General features: G+C 47.0%; 1 protein-coding gene across 1 annotated transcript in view; it reads left to right on the forward strand.

The window, feature by feature from the left end:
* Nucleotides 1-865: 865 nt before the first annotated feature.
* The window catches only part of SC5D (sterol-C5-desaturase), a 33210-nt gene continuing 12425 nt past the window's right edge, over nt 866-21650 (forward strand). Inside the window, exons 1-3 of the mRNA XM_075909259.2 lie at nt 866-1038; nt 9861-10078; nt 11421-11553. Of these exons, the coding sequence (XP_075765374.1) occupies nt 9869-10078; nt 11421-11553 (343 nt within the window). The 5' untranslated portion in view covers nt 866-1038; nt 9861-9868. The remainder of the gene's footprint in view (nt 1039-9860; nt 10079-11420; nt 11554-21650) is intronic.

The raw sequence follows: 21650 nt of genomic DNA on the forward strand, positions 1-21650 counted from the left end.
TCCCCTCCTCCAGGCCACATTGTATTCATCTTGGGTTGTTCTCCAGTATGCATGTGTAAGAACTACCCTGACTAGGTCTTTGGTTTCTTTTTAAAAAAAACTTGTTTTCCTCCCTTTTAGTGCTTAGAAACGCCACTTGGTACCAAATATTCCCAGACATAAAGTCCTAATTAACTGATCTCAGTCCTTTATAACTGTCTGGGTAATAAAACTTTGTAATAGGTTTCCAACCCAAGGGAAGTTGTGCAATCTCTATCAAAGAAGGTTTTTAACCACAGGTTACACAAACTTCTGTCAGGCAAGGTCTAGGTTTACTTGGACAGACCCAGCTGGGGCAGCTAGACTGGTCCTATATTTGCGGATCAAATATCTCCTTACGGTAAGCTGCAGGCACACTTCCTTTTTCAATATGCTATGCATCTACCAAAGTAGACTAACGGTTATCCACAAATTATTTTTGAAGATACAGACTAACTACTCTCCGAGATTGTGTAATGTTGTTAGTGATCTCAGGGTGTGCACATTGTGAGGTGAGAGCATGAAATGCAATGCCAGAAAAGGGGATATTTTACTGCTCTGGTTCCTGCGTCTGGGGCTGCCGGCTTTGCATGCATTTTAAGCCGCATACAGGTGCCGAGCGCCCCCATGCACCTATAACAAGTCTAAAAATTGCGCGCAGGCCCCCGCGCCAGGAGGGCGCTTTGGCTGAGCAGAGGGGGCGCGCGCAGGCGGCAAGACCTACAGCGCGCCAGGGGCCGCTAAAGCCTGGCACACCCACGTGGGCGCGAGCTGGGGCGGGGCCAGCGCTCACCTATCCCGGAGCGCTGCGGCCACTCGACCGCGCGCCTCCTGCGTCACGCCACTCGTCAGCCTCGCGCGAGCCGGGCGCTGCGCTGACGCTTCATCGGGCTACAGCGAAGCCCCGCCTCCCTGCCTGGCCAGGTGGGGCTGAGCGCAGCTGGAGTGGCCACGCCCATCCCTGCCCAGAGCCCTTCGCAGCGAGCTCGGGCCAGCTGCTCCCTGGGGCGCGCGCTGCAGGTAGGAAGCGGGCGGGGTGCAGAGGGGGAGGGGCGAAGTTGAGGGGGGTGCACCCCCCCAGCATGTGCATTAGTGAGCTGGGTAGAGATTGTCCATCCCCCCAGCTCCTCCTACCTCCCTCTCCCATTCGGGGGACAGCGCAGGAGGGGGCTGGGGGCTGCTGTGCGCATCCTCTCTGACTTGTACTTAGTCCTTTGCAGATGGCGAGGGACACTTGCAGGTAACGCGCCCTCTGCTCTGGAGCGAGTCCCGCAGGATCTTGTCACAAGAGGGAAACATTGTTTCTTGTTTCTTGTTTTAAATGTCTAAACCGTCATTCGTCTAATCTGGCCAGGGTCATTCTTGAGAAAAATCAGCTTCCCTCCGTGAGACTGCAAACACCTGACTGGTGAGAGTTACTCACGCCTGCAGTGCCTTTGGATTTGATGGATCAGTGCTGAAGAGTAAACAGCTGGCCCTTTCTACTTGGTTTCATTTGTTCTGTGAAATAGGGATGTTAAATTATGGGTAATCAGCTAATCAAGTAGTTGATGGCATTTCCACCGACTACTCAATTAGTTGGGTAAGGGGGGAAAAACTGTAGCTCCCAACTGGCTTGTGAGCTAACCCTGCTGTGTCTCTGTGCTACCTCTTAATACATTTAAAAAGCAGAGGCGCAGCAGAGGGGACTTGGAGGAAGCTAGGACAGCTGATTCTTGGCTCCCCCCCCCCCCCCGCTTTTCAAGTGTATTAAGAGTCTAGCAGCTCTTAATACATTTAAAAAGCAGAGGTGCCATGTCTGGTCCCCCCACCTGCCTTACCTGTCTCTCTCCCCCATATGGTACTGGGAGGAACTAGCTTTTAAGTCAGCTTCCCCCCCTCGCTGCCTGTCTCTGATAGAGGCACCAAGGTGTGGGGAAGCGGACTAGTCACTTACATCCCTACTGTGAAATGACTTGGTGATTTTACTCAATTCTTATTTAGATTGTAAGCTCTTTTCTTCTGTGTTTATATTGCATTTAGCACAGAGGGATCCTTGACCAGGCTATCCAACACCACTAATAAAAATAATAATAATGCCCATTTTTTTACCCACCTTGTCTCTTCTAATATTTTGGGATTGTTACAGCTGCAGCTAAGTTGCATAGTTCTTAAATAGCACTTTCCTATCAATAGATTAAAATGTCCAGCTCTCCAGTAATTAGGAGCATTTATTATAAGAGCTGGTCAAAAATAGGTGAAAATTTTGTGTGTTCAAAAACAAATTTTGAACTTTAACAAATTTTGGATCTGCTGTTTACAACTAGCAGCCTCAGCAGAGAAGCCAGGGACATCATGAGCCACTCCAGGCCATAGTTTAAAATTTTGTGTGTGTCCTAGTGAATCATAATTTTGGTAAAAGAGAGGAAAGTTCTTCATGGCATATATTTGGGGCTGCAACTTCAAAAGGGGCTTATGGATGTTAGGTCCCTTTAAAATGAACTATCAGGGGAAGTTTGTGAGACACACTGACTGGGAAGGAAGGAAGTTCAAGCTGCAATCTTACACAAACAATTATTTAAACTAATTTATTAATATAATGCAACTTATAGTTTAAAGCCACAATGCCAATTTTTTTTTGTGATCTTGTCCAGCAGTGGTTTTCAACCAGAGGTATATATGCCCTTGGTGGGTCTTCCAGGGAGTAAATGAACTCATCTAGATATTTGCCTTGATTTACAAGAAACTGTAAAAAGCACACAAACAAATTTCATAGACAAAAAACTTTTTTTCCAGTAGCAGGGTGCTGTGATATTTTGTGGTTTTATGTCTAATTTTGTAACTAAGCAGCTTAAATAAAGTGAAATTTGGTATATGTGAGGCAGATTAGACTCCTGAAAGAGGTACAGTAATCTGGAAACAAAATACAGGACTATGTAGCACTTTAAAGACTAACAAGATGGTTTATTAGATGATGAGCTTTCGTGGGCCAGACCCACTTCCTCAGATCAAATAGTGGAAGAAAATAGTCACAACCATATATACCAAAGGATACAATTTAGAAAAATGAACACATGTGAAAAGGACAAATCACATTTCAGAACAGAAGGCAGATGCGAGGGGGGGGGTAAGGAAGGTGAATGCCTGTGAGTTAATATTAGAGGTGGGGAAAGGTGAGCTAATGGTATTAGAGGTGATAATTGGGGAAGCTATCTTTGTAATGGGTAAGGTAGCTGGGGTCTGAACAAAGATCAGGTCTGATCACACAGCCTCAGCGAAGATGGTTGCCATCTCGGTGGAACCTCCAAATTGTCAAAGTCAGACAGGACTCAGATTTGTCAGACCGCTCTGTTTATTCAGCAAAGCTCTGCTAAAATGCATTCAGAAAATGTGAGCGCCCTACAAGGTTCAAACCCCTTGATTTATACAGTCAAAAGAAAGCCAAAAGTAACAGGATTAAAAGAGGGGCAAAACTTCACATAATTAGTGTGAGGCTACTCAAGTATTTTCATTTCCACATCAAGCACACAGCAATCTCCTGTCCAATTGCTTGGTTATCTCAATTTTTTCCCTAACACCTAATGTTCCTTTTCCTATTAACTCTGGCTAGCACTTTGTAATCTGCATTCCTACAAACAACATTAACATACTTTTCTTCTTCCTGTTCAGAGACAAACACTATTCCTTCAACTTATTCAATTATTACAGCATAATTCATTTTTCTCTTATAGTATAATTCTTTCTACTTTCACAATCCCTTCTTTTGGTCAAGCCACGCCTATGACCAACAATTACTGGGTTCCTTGCATTAACTGTTCTTTGTCTATCTGTTAATCAATGCTATTTAAAATCATCAGATTAGCACTCTGGTGAGGGGACATGTCTGTGACATGACTTGCACATTTTTTGATACAACAGGAGATTAACAGAAAACATACAAAAATCATTAAGATCCTAAATAGGATAGTCAGGGCTCCCTGAAACAACCAGTTTCCTATGCCAGAGAAATTGGACAAGTTACTTAGCCATTTCCACAGGGAGCTTGGCTCTTCGTGGGGAAGGTATGCAATCTGTTCCAAGTGGCTAGCGCAATCTATTACATCATTGGTGTTGTCAGGTGTGTGTATATATACACAACATTCTTTGCCAATGAGAGCACAGGTCCCTCCTTTTTCGCCTAAAATTACGGAGGTGTTCTCGTGGGAAGGACTCTAACACTCGGAATTGTGGGAAAAGTTGGGCGGGATAACAGATACCTGACCAGTTAACTGGTAACCTGGTATAGGCTTTTGTCCCGCAGACCCACTGATGCCCTATCAAAGCTGGGAAGGGTCGGTTGCACCCCTTTGCCATATAGGTTTCTAAAAAGGTGGAGTAATATCCCCCGAAGGGCACACGGTGATTCTCCTTACAGGGAGTGGTGTTATTTGCATGGCATTGAAAGATTGTACTGTTGTTACAATATGCTGGAGACATCTGCTCCTCCCCAGATTCAGCCCTGTCCCATTACCCACCAAACACCAGTGACCTTTTTCCTCCTCCACACTTATCCATCTAGATACATTTATTCCCACTGCTTCCCAAGTGTCATTACTGTTCCATGTCTTGTTTAACGGGTGAGGCCTGGGGAATTAAGTGGGATTGCCAAGACAGGAACCAGCTTGTGAGTGGGCTGGGATGTGGCTGCAGACCCAGCAATTAGAGATATTAAGGGTCTGAGCGATCCATACTTGCTGGTGGATAAAAGAATTGTCATTGTGGATTCCACAAACCTTAAGACACCAGTGGCCAAGGAACAGGCCCCACCAGAGGCACATGTTGGAGGCAAGACCCTTTTGGTTCTGGCAACCTCAGCTGAGGGAACCGCAGTCACGGTTTTATGTCCACCAGGCAGCAGGCGCTAGGCTCACTACTGCTTCTTCTTGGGCCTTCCTTTTGGTCCTCGTCTGCTTCAGGCAACCCTTACGTGAACGTAGGTTGTAAGGTATTGCAGGCTGTTCCTCTACGTCTTCTTCTGGAGTCAAAATTGACTCTGCATGGTCCTGAGGCGATGATTGGTCCGTTGGGGGTGGTGCCTTCTTACACTGCGAAGCCTGTATCCATGCTGTGATGCCGGATAGCTTAACAGCCGTCTGGGCAGTGAGCAGCACCTGATGCGGGCCCTTCCACCGGGGTTCCAGGGCGTGTTTTTGTTGGTGGTGTTATACGTAGAGCCAATCATCTGTCTCGAGAGCATGGCCGGCATCAGAGTTGGGTTCCGTCGGCCAGGCAGCTTGAACCTGTGAATGGAAGTGACTTGCAGTACTGAAGGAGTGTACTGTGAGTCAAGTTCAAGTCTGGGACTGGATTAATGGTAGCCATTGTTCACATAAACAATTTCAAAAGGACTTAATCTATGTCTTTGGGATGGTAGGGACAGTGCAGCAGGTGTGTGACATGTAACACACGATCCAGGTGCTGAACAAGTTGTCCAGTAAAATGTGTACCCCGGTCACTGGACAGAGTGGCAGGAGTTCCTTTGGCAGGCATAATATGATTTAACAAACATTTGGCAACAGACAGTGAATCAGCTTTGCGACAAGGAAAGGCTTCAATCCAACCCGAAAATAAGCATACCATAACCAGAATAAATTCATATCGTTGACACTTAGGCATTTGTACAAAATCAAGTTGCCAATGCAAGAACAGTGCTTGGGGCAGGCCCCAGAACCCGTGAGCTACCTTTACAGGTTTGCCAACATTGTAGTTTTGGCAAGTGGTATAGGCGGTACAGTGGCGGGCTGCAAAACAGCTGAAATGTGGGGCTCACCATCCTGCCTTAGTTACAGCAGAGACCATCCCCTCCTTTCCGACATGCGAAACATCGTGAAGCAGGGTGGCCAGAGAGGGGTAGAGTGAAAAGGGGGCCACAAAGGTACCAGTAGGCGAGCACCGACGGGAATCGGGGTGTAGAGAGCAACCCTGAGTGACCCAGGAGTCTTTTTCTGCTTCTGGGGCAGGGTCTTGGAGCAGGGTGAGGGCAGAAAGGGACGGCGGTGGTACAGAAACAGAAAGGGAACCGAGAAATGCACCTGGGGAAGGTTCTATGGCAGTATTACCCTTAGCAACATCAGTATCTGCTGTGGAGTGGCCAGGGCACTTAATAGCTAATGCAGATGGGAGTAAAACTGCATACAGGAGAGCAGCAATGTACAACCCCAAAAGCGTAACAAGAATCAGTAGAAATGGTGGCGGAGCGCCCCTCAGCCAGAAAGCAAGTGCGGGTTAGGGCAACTAGTTCAGCGACTTGCGCTGTCACAGAAGGTAACGGCGCAGCTTCTAGGGCTTCAGAGAGCGATACCCCAGCGTATCCTGCAAGGAGACGACCGTGTCTCTCTCGAAAGCAGGAACCGTCAGTGAATAACGCAAGGTCGGAGTTGAGAGAGGAACATCAGAAAGGTCGGGGCGTGGGACGGTGACAGCAGAGACAGCTGCAAGGCAGTCGTGGGGTTCACTGTCATCGGACAGAGGAAGGAGAGCGGCAGGGTTCAACTGCATACCTAGTGAGGCGGGCGGAGGAAAGGTGAGCTGTATTACATTGTAGCAGGAGAGTTTCTATGGAGCGGGGGATCATGAGAGAAAGAGGAGAGCAGAGGACAAGGGACTCACTAGGCGTGCCGCAGCAGCCACAGCACGCAGGCTGGGGGGGGGGGGGTGGGAGCGGTAAACCCTGGGCAACGGGGTTCCAAGGTGGCAGAGAAATAAGCCACTGGACGATTTTTTTTCCACCATGCTCCTGAGTAAGAGCCCCAAGTGCACAACCAGATTGCTCGTGGCAGAAAAGAGTAAAAGGTTTACAGTAGTTAGGTAACCCTAAGGTGGGGGGCAGTGAGAAGCACTAAAGAGTCAGTTTCTGAGGCCGATAATGAAGGAGAACAGAGGAGCAGATCATTTACATATTGGACCTGTGTTACCTGGGACAGAAAGAAAGCAGAACACAGATCAACAACAGTAAAATGAGTTGCGTCTGGCATGATGGAAGCCAGAATAGTTGCTGGGTTAGGGATTACAGGAAAGGTGGGAACAACAATGCAGTTAATGGCTCAAAGATCCTGAACAAACAGCCATGATTTCCCATCAACCTTTTCGAACTGGGAGGATAGGGGTGTTACAGGGGCTGGAACAGGGGACAATAATGCCTTGTTCCCACAGGGTGGATATGAGCGGAGCTGAAACCTTTAAATCCCAAAAACCCAGTGCCATGACCCCTTCTCCGACCTCATCCCCGTTCTTGGTACCCTCCCCGTTCCCGGTACTGTCTGCCCTGCCCTGAATAATGCTGTATTTGCAGAGCCATTAACTTTTGTGAGGACTGCTCCTCTTTCTTTTTAGAGTGCGGTGGCAATGCTCTGCCACTGCTTGCAATTTGTCCATGGTCTTGACCTCCCATCCAACACTTATTTGCTTTAACATACTGCTAATAGCAGGTAGGAAGCCATTAACAAACGCATGCGCCAGGGCGCCCTGTCCATTTTCACCTGGTTGCTGTATACCAGAATGTTGCAAACCCCCCCCCCCCCAAAAAAAACCCCCAAAAAACCAACCAAACAAACAAACCCATCAGTCAGTCTGTGTGATAGTTGCCTGGGTTTTTTCTCTGTTGCTGTTTACAGCAATGTATGGCCGTCCAGTTGGTTTTTGGAGTTCATACTTGGGGAATGGCCTCATGCAGGCACTTAGCTTGATTCTTACATTTGTTCCAGTAGGCAGCGTCAGGACCAGTGTCTGGCAAATCAGAAGGATGCTCAGTGGTGGGCCAATTTGCTATCAGGAGCCATTCTTTTTCTTTTTTTTTGCTTGCTAGGGGTTATAAGTAGCTTACACAGTTGCAGGAGGTCTGCTTCAGAGGGTTCATAGGCATTGCACACTAGCAAAAATTCCTCTGCAAATTTGGTAGGGTTTTCCTGGGGTGGACGGAAGTCCTGCCTGCAGCTTCGTGCCACTTCTGGGGGTTCCAGAAGTGCACTGACTGCTCCTCTCCCACAGCTCTGTGGCGTGCCGGGTGCGATGCCGGAGGGGGGGGTTGACCCCAGGGCAGGTGCCCGCGGGGGTTTGGCTGTGCCCCGGGAGTGGGGGGTTGGCCCCGGGGCAGGTGCCTGCGGGGGTTTGGCTGTGCCCCGGGAGTGGGGGGTTGGCCCCGGGGCAGGTGCCTGCGGGGGTTTGGCTGGCCGCGGGAGGCATGTGCCGGCTTCCCGGGGGGGTGGGGAGAATCCTGGGAGGAGGCGGGTGCCCCCCTGTTCCCCACTCCCCACACCCTTGTTCCCCACTCCCCAGCCTCAGAAACCGGTCCCCACTGGCACCCTGCCGTAGCACCCTTCCCCAGTACTGTGTCCCCTGCTCCCACCAACACAGTTGGGGCCACATTAGTGGAGCTTGGGGGGGGGATTGGAGGAGGATTTTTTTGCATCTCACTTGTGTGGCCCCAACTGACTTTTCTGTGGGTCAGTGACTCTTGACTCAAAAAGGTTCCCTGCCCTTCTCAGAAATAAAGACAACGTAGAAATGTTTTGTGTTTGACACAGTATTTTATTTGAAAATGAAGCCTGGCCAACAAACCCCCAATTGGGGCCAAGCCCCCACCTGGCCACAGCATCATAACACGCCTGCGCTCCCCTTTCCCCCAGACCCTACATCTGAGTCTGTCATACACTGGAACCCCCTGCCCTGAGCCCCTCACATACCCCAGCCCAAATTCCTGAACCCTCACATCCAGAAGTCTGTGGCTTGCTTAGTACCCTAACCCTCCATCTGACCCCAACACTGCCCGGCCTGGAGCCCCCTCCCCTGAACCAGCATTTCCTTCTCCACCTCCTCCTGCATCCGGGTGTCCTGTCGTTGGAGGCAGGGGTGAGCCAGCCAGGTGGCCTTCCTCATGTGGAAGTTTTAGGGCCACTGCTGGTTGTGCCACTGCTGATCATCCCAATGCTCTATCACCCGTCGGTCCCACCAGTGGGAACTGGTGTCTAGGCTCCAAACGCACTCTACCGTAGGGTGCGGTTGCTGGGGTATTGCTCCTGCATCCTGGCAGAGGGTCTCGCTGATGAGCTCTGACGTGAGCTCAGGCAGGACCACGAAGGCAGTCTGCACAATGTGCTGCAGAAGCTGCAGCATGTTAGTGTGGGGCCATTGCATGCCTAGAGGCAGCCCCAGTTCCATGGCAAGAAGCGTGCTCTGGTGTCCCGAAGCAGGGCAACCAGAGTGTGCATTGCTAAAGCTTTGCTGTCCCTCGGAGAGGTAGCGAGCACACAGCAGAAGCAGAAAAATGGCGTCCTAGGGGGTCCTTTTAAGCAAGTGTCTCAGCTAGCCTTAGGCAACAGCACCCAGAAGCAACTGCCTGGACTGGTTCCAGGCAGCCTTACATGCGAGAGCGTGTCCACACTTACTGGACGCTATCTTTCGAAAAAGCACATCACTACTTCGTTGCACTTTTTGCATGTGGACACTCTATTTCAAAATAAGCTTTTCCAGAAGATCTCTTCCGGAAAAGCTGCTTCTGAAAGAAGCCTGCAGTCTAGACAGCCTCTGTCTGTACCTGTTTTGTGAAGATAAACAGAGCTTCTGATTCCTCTACAACTGTCACGCTGCCTTCTCACAAGCATGGAATATGTTGTGTGTTATTTATAAGGGATATACTTGAAACACTGTAGAATTCAAATATGCTACTGTTTACAACAGACACATGGCATTGGTTTTTGATTATCCAAGTACATACAGATTAAAGACACACATTTATCCTGGGTTTGGAACAGGTAGAATTGTTTTGTTTTATGCTATTAACATGTAACTGTGATGCAGATTATTAATACGCTTTTTATGTTGTTTAGATATAACAATGGATCTAGTCCTGAACTATGTAGATTACAACTTTTTTACACCATATGTGTATCCAGCCACGTGGCCAGAGGACGAACCCTTTCGACAGATCATCAGTCTCCTTATTGTAACAAATGTTGGTGCACTCGTGCTTTATTTGCTGTTTGGAACTTTGAGTTACTACTTGGTTTTTGATCACACTCTGGAGCAACACCCCCAGTTTCTAGAGGTGAGCAGAATTTCATCTATTGCCTAGTTTAACAACTTGCCAGTTTTGTGGCAGATTGAATTTACCTCTTCAGAATTCCTATTCCTGGATGAGTAAAGGCTAGCTATGCTTAGCACTTCAACTATTTGGATATGGTGATAACTATTTAGAGGCTCCACATGGAGTCTGCCTTCTTTTGTTTGTGAGATCCATGCAGTCCATCCTAAAAGAGGACTAGGGCCTTAAGTAACAATTTCCATTGTGCTTTAAAACAACAGCACGTATGCTACAGTAGAACCTCAAAGGTATGAAAGAGTCAAGCAACTACACATCTCATATGGAACCAGAAATATGCAATCAAACAGTAGTAAAGACCTGCCCTCCTCCTTCCCCTTCTGAAAGGAAACACAAAAGTTACCTTGTTAAACATAAACCTCTAAAAGGGGGAGGGCAGTCTAAAGAAAAAATTGATAAGGAAACTGCTTCTGTGTTTAAAAGGTGATTGAAAGCAGCATTTTTTCCTGCATAGTAAAATTTCAAAGCTGAATTAAGCCAATTCAGCTGTAATTTTTTGTTCAAAGTTACAAATAACCTCCCTTCAGTCCCCTGAGATGTTCATAACATACTGTACAAAATCCCTGGGAGAGGTAGTTGTCACCATAGGATAGCTGGGGAAATTGATGCAGAATTTAAGTGCCCCAAAACTAAATATTAAGTCAGTGAATAAACCCAAATTAGAACTCAGGGCTGGCCACTTCATAACCTTGTGATCATTTTCTCCAACGCCTACTGGCTATCAAATAATCAAAAATACACAAAAAGCACCCTTGAATGCTACATTAAATTATGCAAACATGAAACTTCACCTTAGGAACACAAATGATGATGAGTGGAAAGAGACAGAGGGATGATTATAAATTAACTTTTCTTTTGAGGCCACTTCCAGACCAGCATTTCTATGAGGCCAACAGTACTTCTGCCAAAAATACATTAGGATGGAAGCCTTGTGTATTTAAAGGCAGGGAGAGGAGCAGAGATAGTAAAGGACAGAGAGTGTCACTTCCTTGATGAGAAACTTTGTGACACAGCAAAAGACAACTATCAGCACGACTGAACTGATGGTGGATAATGAATTGCTCTCTCATGACAGAGCATGATTGATTCTCATTAGAAGGGTGGTACTCTAGTGTTGTGGACAGTAGGGAAGGTATTGTGAGTAGTTTAATTGGTGCAGAAGCAGGCATTAAGTGGCTAGTACATGTGCTCTTCCTGTTCTGTGGAAGACGCTGGCATTTTCATGAAGGCTCATACTAATTTTATAGTTTTTGCTTGTAAAATTAAACCTGTCTGCTTTTATATTTAGAATCAGGTGCAGCTCGAGATAAAATATGCTGTCCAATCACTGCCCTGGATGAGTATCCCCACTGTAGCACTCTTCTTTGCAGAGGTCAGAGGTTACAGCAGACTTTATGACAACATTGAAGACTCTCCTTATGGTAAGGAAATTAATTAAATTGTGAGCCCTCTGGATCAGGGACTGTCGTCTTTTCTGTTTGTACAAAGCCTAATCCTGAGTCAAAGGCTTTTTTAAAGTCAATGAATAACAAGTATAGTGGGATCTTGTACTCTCTACACCTTTTGGTCATCTATGCGACTACAAAAATGTGGTCCGTTGTCGAGAGTCCCCTACGAAAACCTGCCTGTTCCCGTCTCATGTCTCTGATCCTTCAGTAGGGGAAGGATAAGTCTCATAAAGACCTTATAAAGATGAGGAAACAGGCAAATGGGTCGATAGTTGTGAATGTCTTCTCGATTGCCTTTTTTTCAGCAGAAGAACAGTTTGCAATCTCTTCCAATCCTTTGGGATTCTGCCCTTTTTAATGTACCTTGAGAATCTTTCACGAAGGGCTTTTAAGAGTATATCACCTCCCGCACGAAGTTCTTCTATGTGTACTTGGTCTAAAACTGCCGCTCTTCCCAACTTCATCTTCTGAGGGGCTGCTGCCACCATACCGGCATATCTGCTCCATTTCATGTCTGTTTGTCATTCTTCCACCTTCTTCGTTAACAAATGCACTTGGAAGAGTTTGGCGTAACTGGATTTCACGCCGAGCTCTTTGCAGACTTGTTTTCTCTTCAACTGCCGTTTACTGTTTTGCAAGGCGATACTGCTCATAATCTTCTGTCATCTTTCTCCTCAACATTTTGCAGACGAGCTTATATTCCAGGCTAGTATTGCCCTTGGCTGTCATCTCTCTCCGTTTAGCAAGAACACCAAGTGTTTGCCGGGAAGAGAGTTTCTGGGCTCCTTAGGCTTCTTTACAATAGCAGCAGTTTTACATTTGATGAACTTCGCTAAAAAGTGATAGCAGTCGGAATCAGTATCTTCGGGCTCATCCATTTCCCACAACTCAGAGTCAACAGCATCCTTAAACAGATCTGAGTGGAACTGTTGTATCCACATGCATTGCCTAACTCTCACTCTTCTCCTTTCTTCCCATATGATGATTATTTTGGGTCTCACTCTAACCAGTTGATGATCTGACTGTGTCTACAGACGGCCAATTCCAGAATGACTGTTATATCTGTAACCAGTCGCCTCTTGTCGACCAGGACATAATCAGTTTCATTTCTTATTACATCATTTGGTGCTTGCCAAGTCCATTGCCTTCCAACCCTCTTCTTGAAGAAGGTATTCAAGATGTGAGGCTTCTGCATAGTCAGCCAGCCTTTGACTTCTTTCATTTCTCATATTGAACCATATTGTCTGGTGTAGTTTTCTTGATTTCCCCTCCTCCCCCCCCCCAATACCCACCTTAGGATTCTTCAGACTAAAACAACATATACGGTGGGGCTTAGCAACTTCAATGCTATCAAGTTCTTCATAGAACCTTTCCACTTCTTTGTCTTCAGCAGTGGACATCGGTGCGGCTCGACAAACTATAGCATCTACTTGCCCGTGGCGAGTAGATTTCAGCCACGTGCCCCGTTTACTGGCGGCATGCGCATGCGCAATGCAGCTCTTGCGCATGCACAGTGCGGGGCTGGCGAGCAGCTTTGGCTGCCGTTTGTCAAGCTCGGGACATCGGTATGTAGACTACAATAATTTTTATTGTGGCATGTTTGAGAGTTGGGTTTATTTTGTGCCCAAAGTTGGCAGGAAACATCATTTCATGGATAATTCTTTCATCTCATTTTGGAGTGACCATGTACCAAAATTAAATAAATGGCCCCACTGCCAAAATTATTGCCCACCTCTGATGTATGCACTAATTGCCCCCTAATAACAATTATTTACACTGAGCTTGATGATAAATAAAAGTAATTTTTATTAAGTACAAACAGTAGGTTTTAAGTGGTTACAAGTGAAAATGGACAGAGCAAAGGAAATTACAAATTTAAAATAAAAGAAAATGCATAGCTAGTTCTAACATAAATAACACTAAAGCTTATTGCAAACTTATCCTAAAGCTATTCTTAATAAGGGGCAAATCTTTAAGCCAGGGAAAATCTTTTTTCCTCCCCGAGGTCCCCAGCTATTCTCTTGAGTGTCATGCCAGCCAAAGACAAGGGGACAGATAGCTTCCCATTGTTTTATGTATTCCGCTTTGGGCAGGAACCAGTTGTTCTCTCTCCCACCTTCCATAGAAAATTATTTGGTGAGACCTGGGGTGGTCACATGTCTTCCTAAAACCAATCCATGCTTAGACTTAATGGACTAAGAAAGCTGTTCAAGTCGTTAAGTTGATCACCCAGTCATTAAGGTATCTCAGCATTGGAAACACCCTGAATGGTTTCATTTGCATATTTTAAAGCATTTCATACCCCATATGTCTAACTTTACATACAAGAGTGATAGAAATGTAGCCGTGTTAGTCTGGGGTAGCTGAAACAAAAGGACACTGTCTCAACAACTTAATTACCTGCATCCTGCTTCAGAAGCCTTTTAAATCTACACTTGAAAGGGAATCCTCTGAACTGTCATTCATGCTAAAATTCGACACTCTACGCGGGGGTCTCAACAAAGACTCTAGCTATCTTACCCATTACAAAGATAGCTTCCCTAATTATCACCTCTAATACCATTAACTCACAGACATTTACCTTTTCCCCCACCCCCGCATCATCCTCCTGTTCTGAAATGTGATTTGTCCTTTTCATATGTGTTCATTTTTTTAAATTGTATCCTTTGGTATATATGGTTGTGACTATTTTCTTCCACTATTTGATCTGAGGAAGTGGGTCTGGCCCACGAAAGCTCATCATCTAATAAACCGTCTTGTTAGTCTTTAAAGTGCTACATAGTCCTGTATTTACATACAAAAGTGATACATGTACTATATGTATATACCAAAATAAGATATACAGACCCAGCAGATTCAGACATTAAAATTGATAGGTTACATGAAATATTTCTTCTTATGGACAATGAAGATGCTTTGGACAATTTAATAAAGCATGGGGAGGGGGAAACCGTCATAGGGTACTAAGTCCATGACTAGGGCTCCTAGGCCCTACAATAACACAGATAATAATACGTGGCATCCTAGCTACATCATTTCAGTTGCTCACTTATTTCATTCTTTCACCCCTTTCCTTCTAGCTACATACTGTATTCCAAGCTAACGGGCCAGTACAGATTAATCTCCCACTGATTGCCCTCTTTCTCACCTATTTTCTTCTCTACAACCTACTTCCTCCTCACCAAGGTCTCTTCTCTCTTCCTTTAACTATGCCCTGCCCTATTTATTGGCTAAGCTTTTAGTGAGAGAGAACGTGCCTAAGGGTAGGAAATGCTATGGAAATTGAAAGGCTTCTTAAATTGTTTATAGCTTAATGGATACAATTTAGCGATGTTTGCTTAGGGTAGCAGAGCTCATGCTTGTGCTCTAAAAATAGCTGGAAAGGTTTTGAGACTCAGGGTCTTAAAGTCCTGCCTCTCCACCCTATTTCCCTTCAAGGATGCAGAGCCAGAGTTCCTTTCCCATGGGCTGGGAAGCTCACTCCCAGAGGAAGGGTACTCATGTCCTAGGAGGCTTGTGCATGTTTGAAAAGGCATTGCTTTCCTCCTGCAGTTGCAGCTAGCAAAATAAGAGATTTTACCAGTCAGCTGAGATTAGAACTGATGCTTGGGGGTGGTTGTTGTTGATTTTTAAGAAGCTTTTGTGTGAATTTAGTGCAAGTTGCCACCTGGATGGCCATGTGAGCTGGAGTCTTTTAGCCACAGAACAAATATAGTAGCAGTGCAAATTCCCCTTCTCATACCAACCTGTTGATATGCCTCAGCCATCGCTAGGAGTCACAGGGAAAGTTCTGACCACATACAGTGTTCCCGCTAAGATTTTCCAACTATGAGCAGAGTGAGTTTTTGTCTTGTGCTTTGTGCTTGTTCTGGTGGGTACCACTGTGGCACCACACACACACTCTGTCTCTCTGTCTCTGTGTCTGTCTCTGTCTCCTGCTGTAATAGGACTCCCCCCGTGGGACATGTCGGGAACAGGACTGCTGGAGCAGACCCTGCCCTCCCCACCATGCAGTAGGTCCCATTCCTGTCCCTAGCTGCCAGAACAGGCTGTACCCCCGCACTCCACAGCAGCCCTGGCCACCGGAGCAGGCTTCCATCATGCGGCTGTGGCAGATCCCGGCCCCCTGCCAGATGGCCTCAGTTGCCCCCAGTGGTTCCCTTATCATGCCGTCACTGGCCCCGCGTGGCTCTCCAGAAGGGGTGGGTGGGGGAAGAATTTTTTGTGCATGCAGGCGCACACCTTAGCAGGAACTGTGACTCCATACCTGATCGTTCCTTGGTTTCTGTGTGGAGACAGCCAACCAAGTGTGTCTGTGGTAATTGTAGTGAAGTAGGAACTATGCCAAATCCACCGCTGTTTAGTGTGATATTAGCTCAGTGGCAGATGTGTGGGTTTGAACTGCCATCCTGGAGAGGAAAATCTCTATACGTCACCATCCTCGTCCTTTACACACCAATTCTCAGGTGTTGCTTACATAGAGCTCCCAGCCTGTGATCTTAGTGGGGTTTCCAGGCACATTTTGCTCCAGACCAGATTGGGGCCTTAATCTTGAGTAGCACCATAATAGGGAGAGTGCAGGCTTGGGGGCTAGCAGCTCCAGAGCCACTTAAACTTCCTTATTCACCAGGAATGCAAATGATTTAGCTCAAAGACTCAGTGTATTATGGCTGGGGACAGGCTGGTTTGCCAGTGGTGTAGCGAAGGGGGGGGAACAGTTGTCCCCAGGTGCCATGCTCAGGGGGGCGCCAATTTAGGGCGCTTCCTCTGTCATCCCTCAGCTCACCTGCTCCTCTGCCCACTGGTGGCAGCTGGAGCCTACTCCTCACCTCTCCAACCCCAGCCCGACCCTCCTCCATCTCTGCCGGCAGGTTAGTGCATGCGTGGGCCTGGCCCCAAACTGGAGGGAGTGGGGCAAGACGTGGTACAAGCTTTCTCCCCACCCCCAGGATTGGGCTCAGCTGTGTGCCAGGTTCGGGGCCCCGCTGCATGGTGGCGGCAGGGGGGCAGATTTTTCCTTTGCCCCTGGGTGCATAACACTCTCGCAACACCTCTGATATTTGCAGCTACAATGGGCAGGGTTCGCCAAGCTGTGGCGAGCCCCGCTCGCCAGCTGTGCGGTTCAGCATGCTGTGCATGTGCAAACTGCTCTGCGCATGCACTGACTGCACTGCGGCGCTATGCCGGGCTGTAATCTACTCACCCATGGCCCTGAAAATTGGTATGTGTAGTCATGCTGCAATCACACTTTGATTTGCTGTGTAGACATAGAGGTACCCGTAGGACTACAGCCCTGATGATTCCTGTGTAACCTCTTTGACTTCAGTGCAGTTATTCCTGATTTATACCACTGTCCACGAGAGGAGAATCAGGCCCTCTTAAAACCTCACCTAAAGAGCAGCTGGCATTGATTCTTTTACATACGGACACAAGATGTTCTGGCTCGAATGGTTGCTCTTTGCTGTTTATATTCCTTATTCCTCTTATTTGCACATCCAAGAGCTAAAACTTAAGGACCTGTACTATTTTAATGAAGCTGATGGCCTAAACAATTCTATGAAAAATAAAAGGCATCTCAGGCCTGCTTTCTAGGGGCTCATCCTATCTTCGTCTCTGTCAGGGCAGTCCCCTTCTCTGGCACTCCAAGTGCAGAAGGTGGGGACCCACAAAGACTTTAAATATACCTTGCCACTACAGGCACTGGTTACAAAAACTTTCCCCAGAAATGCAAATACACAGATTTTGGGGGGTAGCTGCTACCATCAAGTGGTTTTTCATATTTGAGATGGGTTACCAGGAATCATATGTGACAATATGAAATCTTTCCAGTCTCAAGTCAGCATATTAACAAAGCACCCATAATTTTGATCCATGCATTTATTGGCTAGTGAAAGAGAAAGGAGGGGAATTAGTATAGATAAATGTTCAAATTAAAAAAAAAAAAAAAAGCTGAAGGAATTAGGACTGGGCTCCTACATCTCACGTTCAGAACTGACTAGGACACTTACGACCAGATTTTCAAAGGTGTGTAAAGATCAGATAGATATCTTTTGGAGATCCAAGTTGGCAACTGTCTCTTTAGGAGCTTAATTACCTTTGAAAATCTGAGCTTAGATTTCCAAGTCCAGTTTTCAAAAATGACTTTAGTCACTTAAGTGCTTTTGAAAATTTTAACTGGGGGCCTAAAGAGACAAAAATAGACAAAAGACAGGAGATCTGGGATTCCTTTTAAAAACATGTGACATCTATTTTTAACTACATTTTATATTATTTTTCTCCCAGGGGACACTGACCCCTCTGGCCCCCTCACTATGCCACTGCCCCCCCTCCTGCAGATCTATCATCTTATGCATGTGCAAGATCTGTGACAGCCGTCCCACGACTCTGCAGTTAGTGTCTGTTGCGCCTGCTTCTGGGTGGTGTCTCAATGCTGCCACATTCACCTCCAAAGAGGGGGCTTCCCAAAGCAGGCCCTTGCTGCAGACCCCCAAGGCATCCACAGGTCCAGTCTCCTTTCAATGGGCCCACTTCCCAGGGCTCATTGATCTTGGATCTGGCTTCCATCCCCTCTCCAACCTTTGCAACTACCCAGAGGTGCTCACCTTCCGCCTTCTCCATTCCCACCTCATTCACCCACAGGGCAGTCTCTGCCTCACTTAGGGTATGTCTACACTACCCCGCTAGTTCGAACTAGCGGGGTAATGTATGCATACCAAACGTGCAAATGAAGCCCGGGATTTGAATTTCCCGGGCTTTATTTGCATAAGCCGGCCGGCGCCATTTTTAAATGCCAGCTTGTTCGAACCCCATGCCGCGCGGCTACACGCAGCACGGGCTAGATAGTTCGAACTAGCTAGCCATTCCAAACTAGGCGTACAGATAGTTCGAACTAGCTAGCCATTCCGAACTATCTAGCCCGTGCTGCGTGTAGCCGCGCGGCACGGGGTTCGAACAAGCCGGCATTTAAAAATGGCGCCGGCCGGCTTATGCAAATAAAGCCCGGGAAATTCAAATCCCGGGCTTCATTAGCAAGTGCGGTATGCATACATTACCCCGCTAGTTCGAACTAGCGGGGTAGTGTAGACATACCCTTTGAATCATAGAACCATAGTGCTGGAAGAGACCTCAGAAGGTCATCAAGTCCAGCCCCCTGCTCTAGGCAGGACCAATCCCAACTAAATCAACCCGGCCAGGGCTTTGTCAAGCCGAGACTTAAACACCTCTAAGGATGGAGACTCCACTACTTCCCTAGTTAACCCATCCCAGTGCTTCACCACCCTCCTAGTGAAATAGTTTTTCCTAATATCCAACCTGGACCTCTCCCACCACAACTTGAGACCATTGCTCCTTGTTCTGCCATCTGTCACTACTGAGACCAGCCTCTCTCCATCCTCTTTGGAACCTCCCTTCAGGAAATTGAAGGCTGCTATCATATCCCCCCTCACTCTGCTTCTGAAGACTAAACAGACCCAACTCCCTCAGCCTCTCCTCATAGGTCATATGCTCCAGCCCCCTAATCATTTTGGTTGCCCTCCGCTGGACCCTCTCCAATGCGTCCACATCCTTTTTGTAGTGGGGAGCCCAGAACTGGACACAATACTCCAGATGTGGCCTCACCAAAGCCGAATAAAGGGGAATAATGACATCTCTGGATCTGCTGCTAATGCTCCTCTTAATGCAACCTAATACGCCATTAGCCTTCTTGACTACAAGGGCACACTGTTGACTCTTATCCAGCTTCTCATCCACTATAACCCACAGGTCCTTTTCTGCAGAACTGCTACTTAAATGGTTGGTCCCCAGCTTGTATCTATGCTTGGGATTCTTCCGTCCCAAGTGAAGGACTCTGCACTTGTCCTTGTTGAACCTCATCAGATTTATTGTGGCCCAATCCTCCAATTTGTCTAAGTCACTCTGGACCCTGTCTCCGCCCTCAAGCGTATCTACCTCTCCCCCTAGCTTAGTGTCATCTGCAAACTTGCTGAGGGTGCAATCCATCCCCTCATCGAGGTCATTAATAAAGATATTGAACAAAACTGGTCCTAGAACCGAACCTTGGGGCACTCCGCTAGAAACTGACCACTATCCTGACATCATGCCATTGATCACTACCTGCTGGGCCTGGCCTTCTCGCCATCTTTCTATCCATCTTACCATCCATTTATCCAATCCACATTCCCTTAACTTGCTGGCAAGAATATTGTGGGAGACCGTATCAAAAGCCTTGCTAAAGTCAAGGTATATCGCATCCACTGACTTTCCCATGTCCACTGAGCCAGTTACCTCATCATAGAAGCTAATCAGATTGGTCAGGCACCACTTCCCCTTTGTGAATCCATGCTGACTGTTCCTAATCACTTTCCTCTCTTCCAAGTGCCTCAAAATGTATTCCTTAAGGATCCCTTCCATGATTTTTCCAGGAACTGAGGTAAGACTGACCGGCCTATAGTTCCCTCAATCGTCCTTCCCTTTTTTGAAGATGGGCACTACATTTTTCTTTTTCCAATCATCCGGGATTTCTCCTGATCTCCACGACTTTTCAAAGATAATGGCCAAAGGTTCCTCAATGACATTTGCCAACTCCCTCAGTACCCTCGGATGCTTTAAGTCCGGACCATGGATTTATGTACGTTTAGCTTTTCTAAATAGTTCCTAACCTGTTCTTTACCCACCACGGGCTGTCCACCTTCATCCCATCTTGCGTCACTTAGCGCAGAAGTCCAGGAGCCGACCTTGTCAGTGAATACAGAGGCAAAGAAAGCATTGAGTACTTCAGCTTTCCCCACATCATCTGTCACTAGGTTACTTCCTTCATCTATTAGGGGCCACACACCCTCTCTGATCACCTTCTTCTTGTTAACATGCCTGTAGAAACCTTTCTTGTTATCCTTCACATCCTTAGCGCAAATGGAATTGCGACTGGCTTTCGCCTTCCTGATAATCCCCCGGCATTCTCGAGCTGTACATTTAAACCCCTCCCTGGTCATTTGTCCAAGTTTCCACTTTTTGTAAGCTTCCTTTTTGTGATTAAGTTCATCAAGGATTTTCCCTGTAAATCAATCCGGTCTCCTACCATGTTTGCCTCTCTTGCTATACGTCGGGATGGTTTCTTTCTGTGCCTTCAATAAGGCTTCTTTAAAATACTGCCAGCTGTCCTGGACTCCTTTCCCCTTCATGTTAGCATCCCAGGGGATTCTGCCCATCAGAGCTCGGAGGGAGTCAAAATCTGCTTTTGTGAAGTCCAAGGTGTGTATTTTACTACTCTCTTTTCTTCCCTTGGTCAGGATCCTGAAATCTACCATCTCATGATCACTGCTTCCCAGGTTGTCACCCACCTCCACTTCCCCTCTTAGTTCCTCCCTGTTTGTGAGCAGAAGGTCAAGCTGTGCATGGCCCCTGGTCGGATCCTTCAGCACTTGTGTCAAGAAGTTATCCCCAACATTCTCCAAAAACTTCCTGGATTGCCTGTGTACTGCCATATTGGTTTCCCAACAGATGTCAGGGTCATTAAAGTCCCCCACGAGAACCAGGACCTGTGATCTGGAAGCTTTGCTCAGTTGTCCGAAGAAAGCCTCATCTACCTCATCCACTTGATTCGGTGGCTTGTAGCAGACACCAACCACAACATCACTGCTGTTGTTTGCTCCTTTAAACTTAACCCATAGACTCTCAACAGGTTTTTCTCCCTCTTTATACTGGAGTTCAGAGCAATCGTAGTGCTCTCTTACATATAGTGCAACTCCTCCTCCTCTTCTCCCCTGCCTGTTCTTCCTGTACAGTCTATACCCTTCCATGACAGCGCTCCAGTCATGCGAGTCATCCCACCAAGTCTCTGTTATCCCAATTAAATCATATTTCTTGGACTAGGCCAGGGCCTCCAGTTCTTCCTGTTTGTTGCCCAGGCTTCTCGCATTAGTGTACAAACACCTCAGGTAACCAGTTGATCGCCCTATCTTCTCCATTCGAGACAGGGGTCCTCCTTTCTTGCTCATTCCTCTCTGCATTTTTTCCCGGTATCTGACTTTCCGACTCCTCTCTGGGTTTTGGTCACCGTCCCCCGACGAACCTAG

This window comes from Pelodiscus sinensis, chromosome 25 (assembly GCF_052426305.1).
Source record: "Pelodiscus sinensis isolate ZL-2025 chromosome 25, ASM5242630v1, whole genome shotgun sequence".
Classification (NCBI taxonomy): domain Eukaryota; kingdom Metazoa; phylum Chordata; order Testudines; family Trionychidae; genus Pelodiscus; species Pelodiscus sinensis.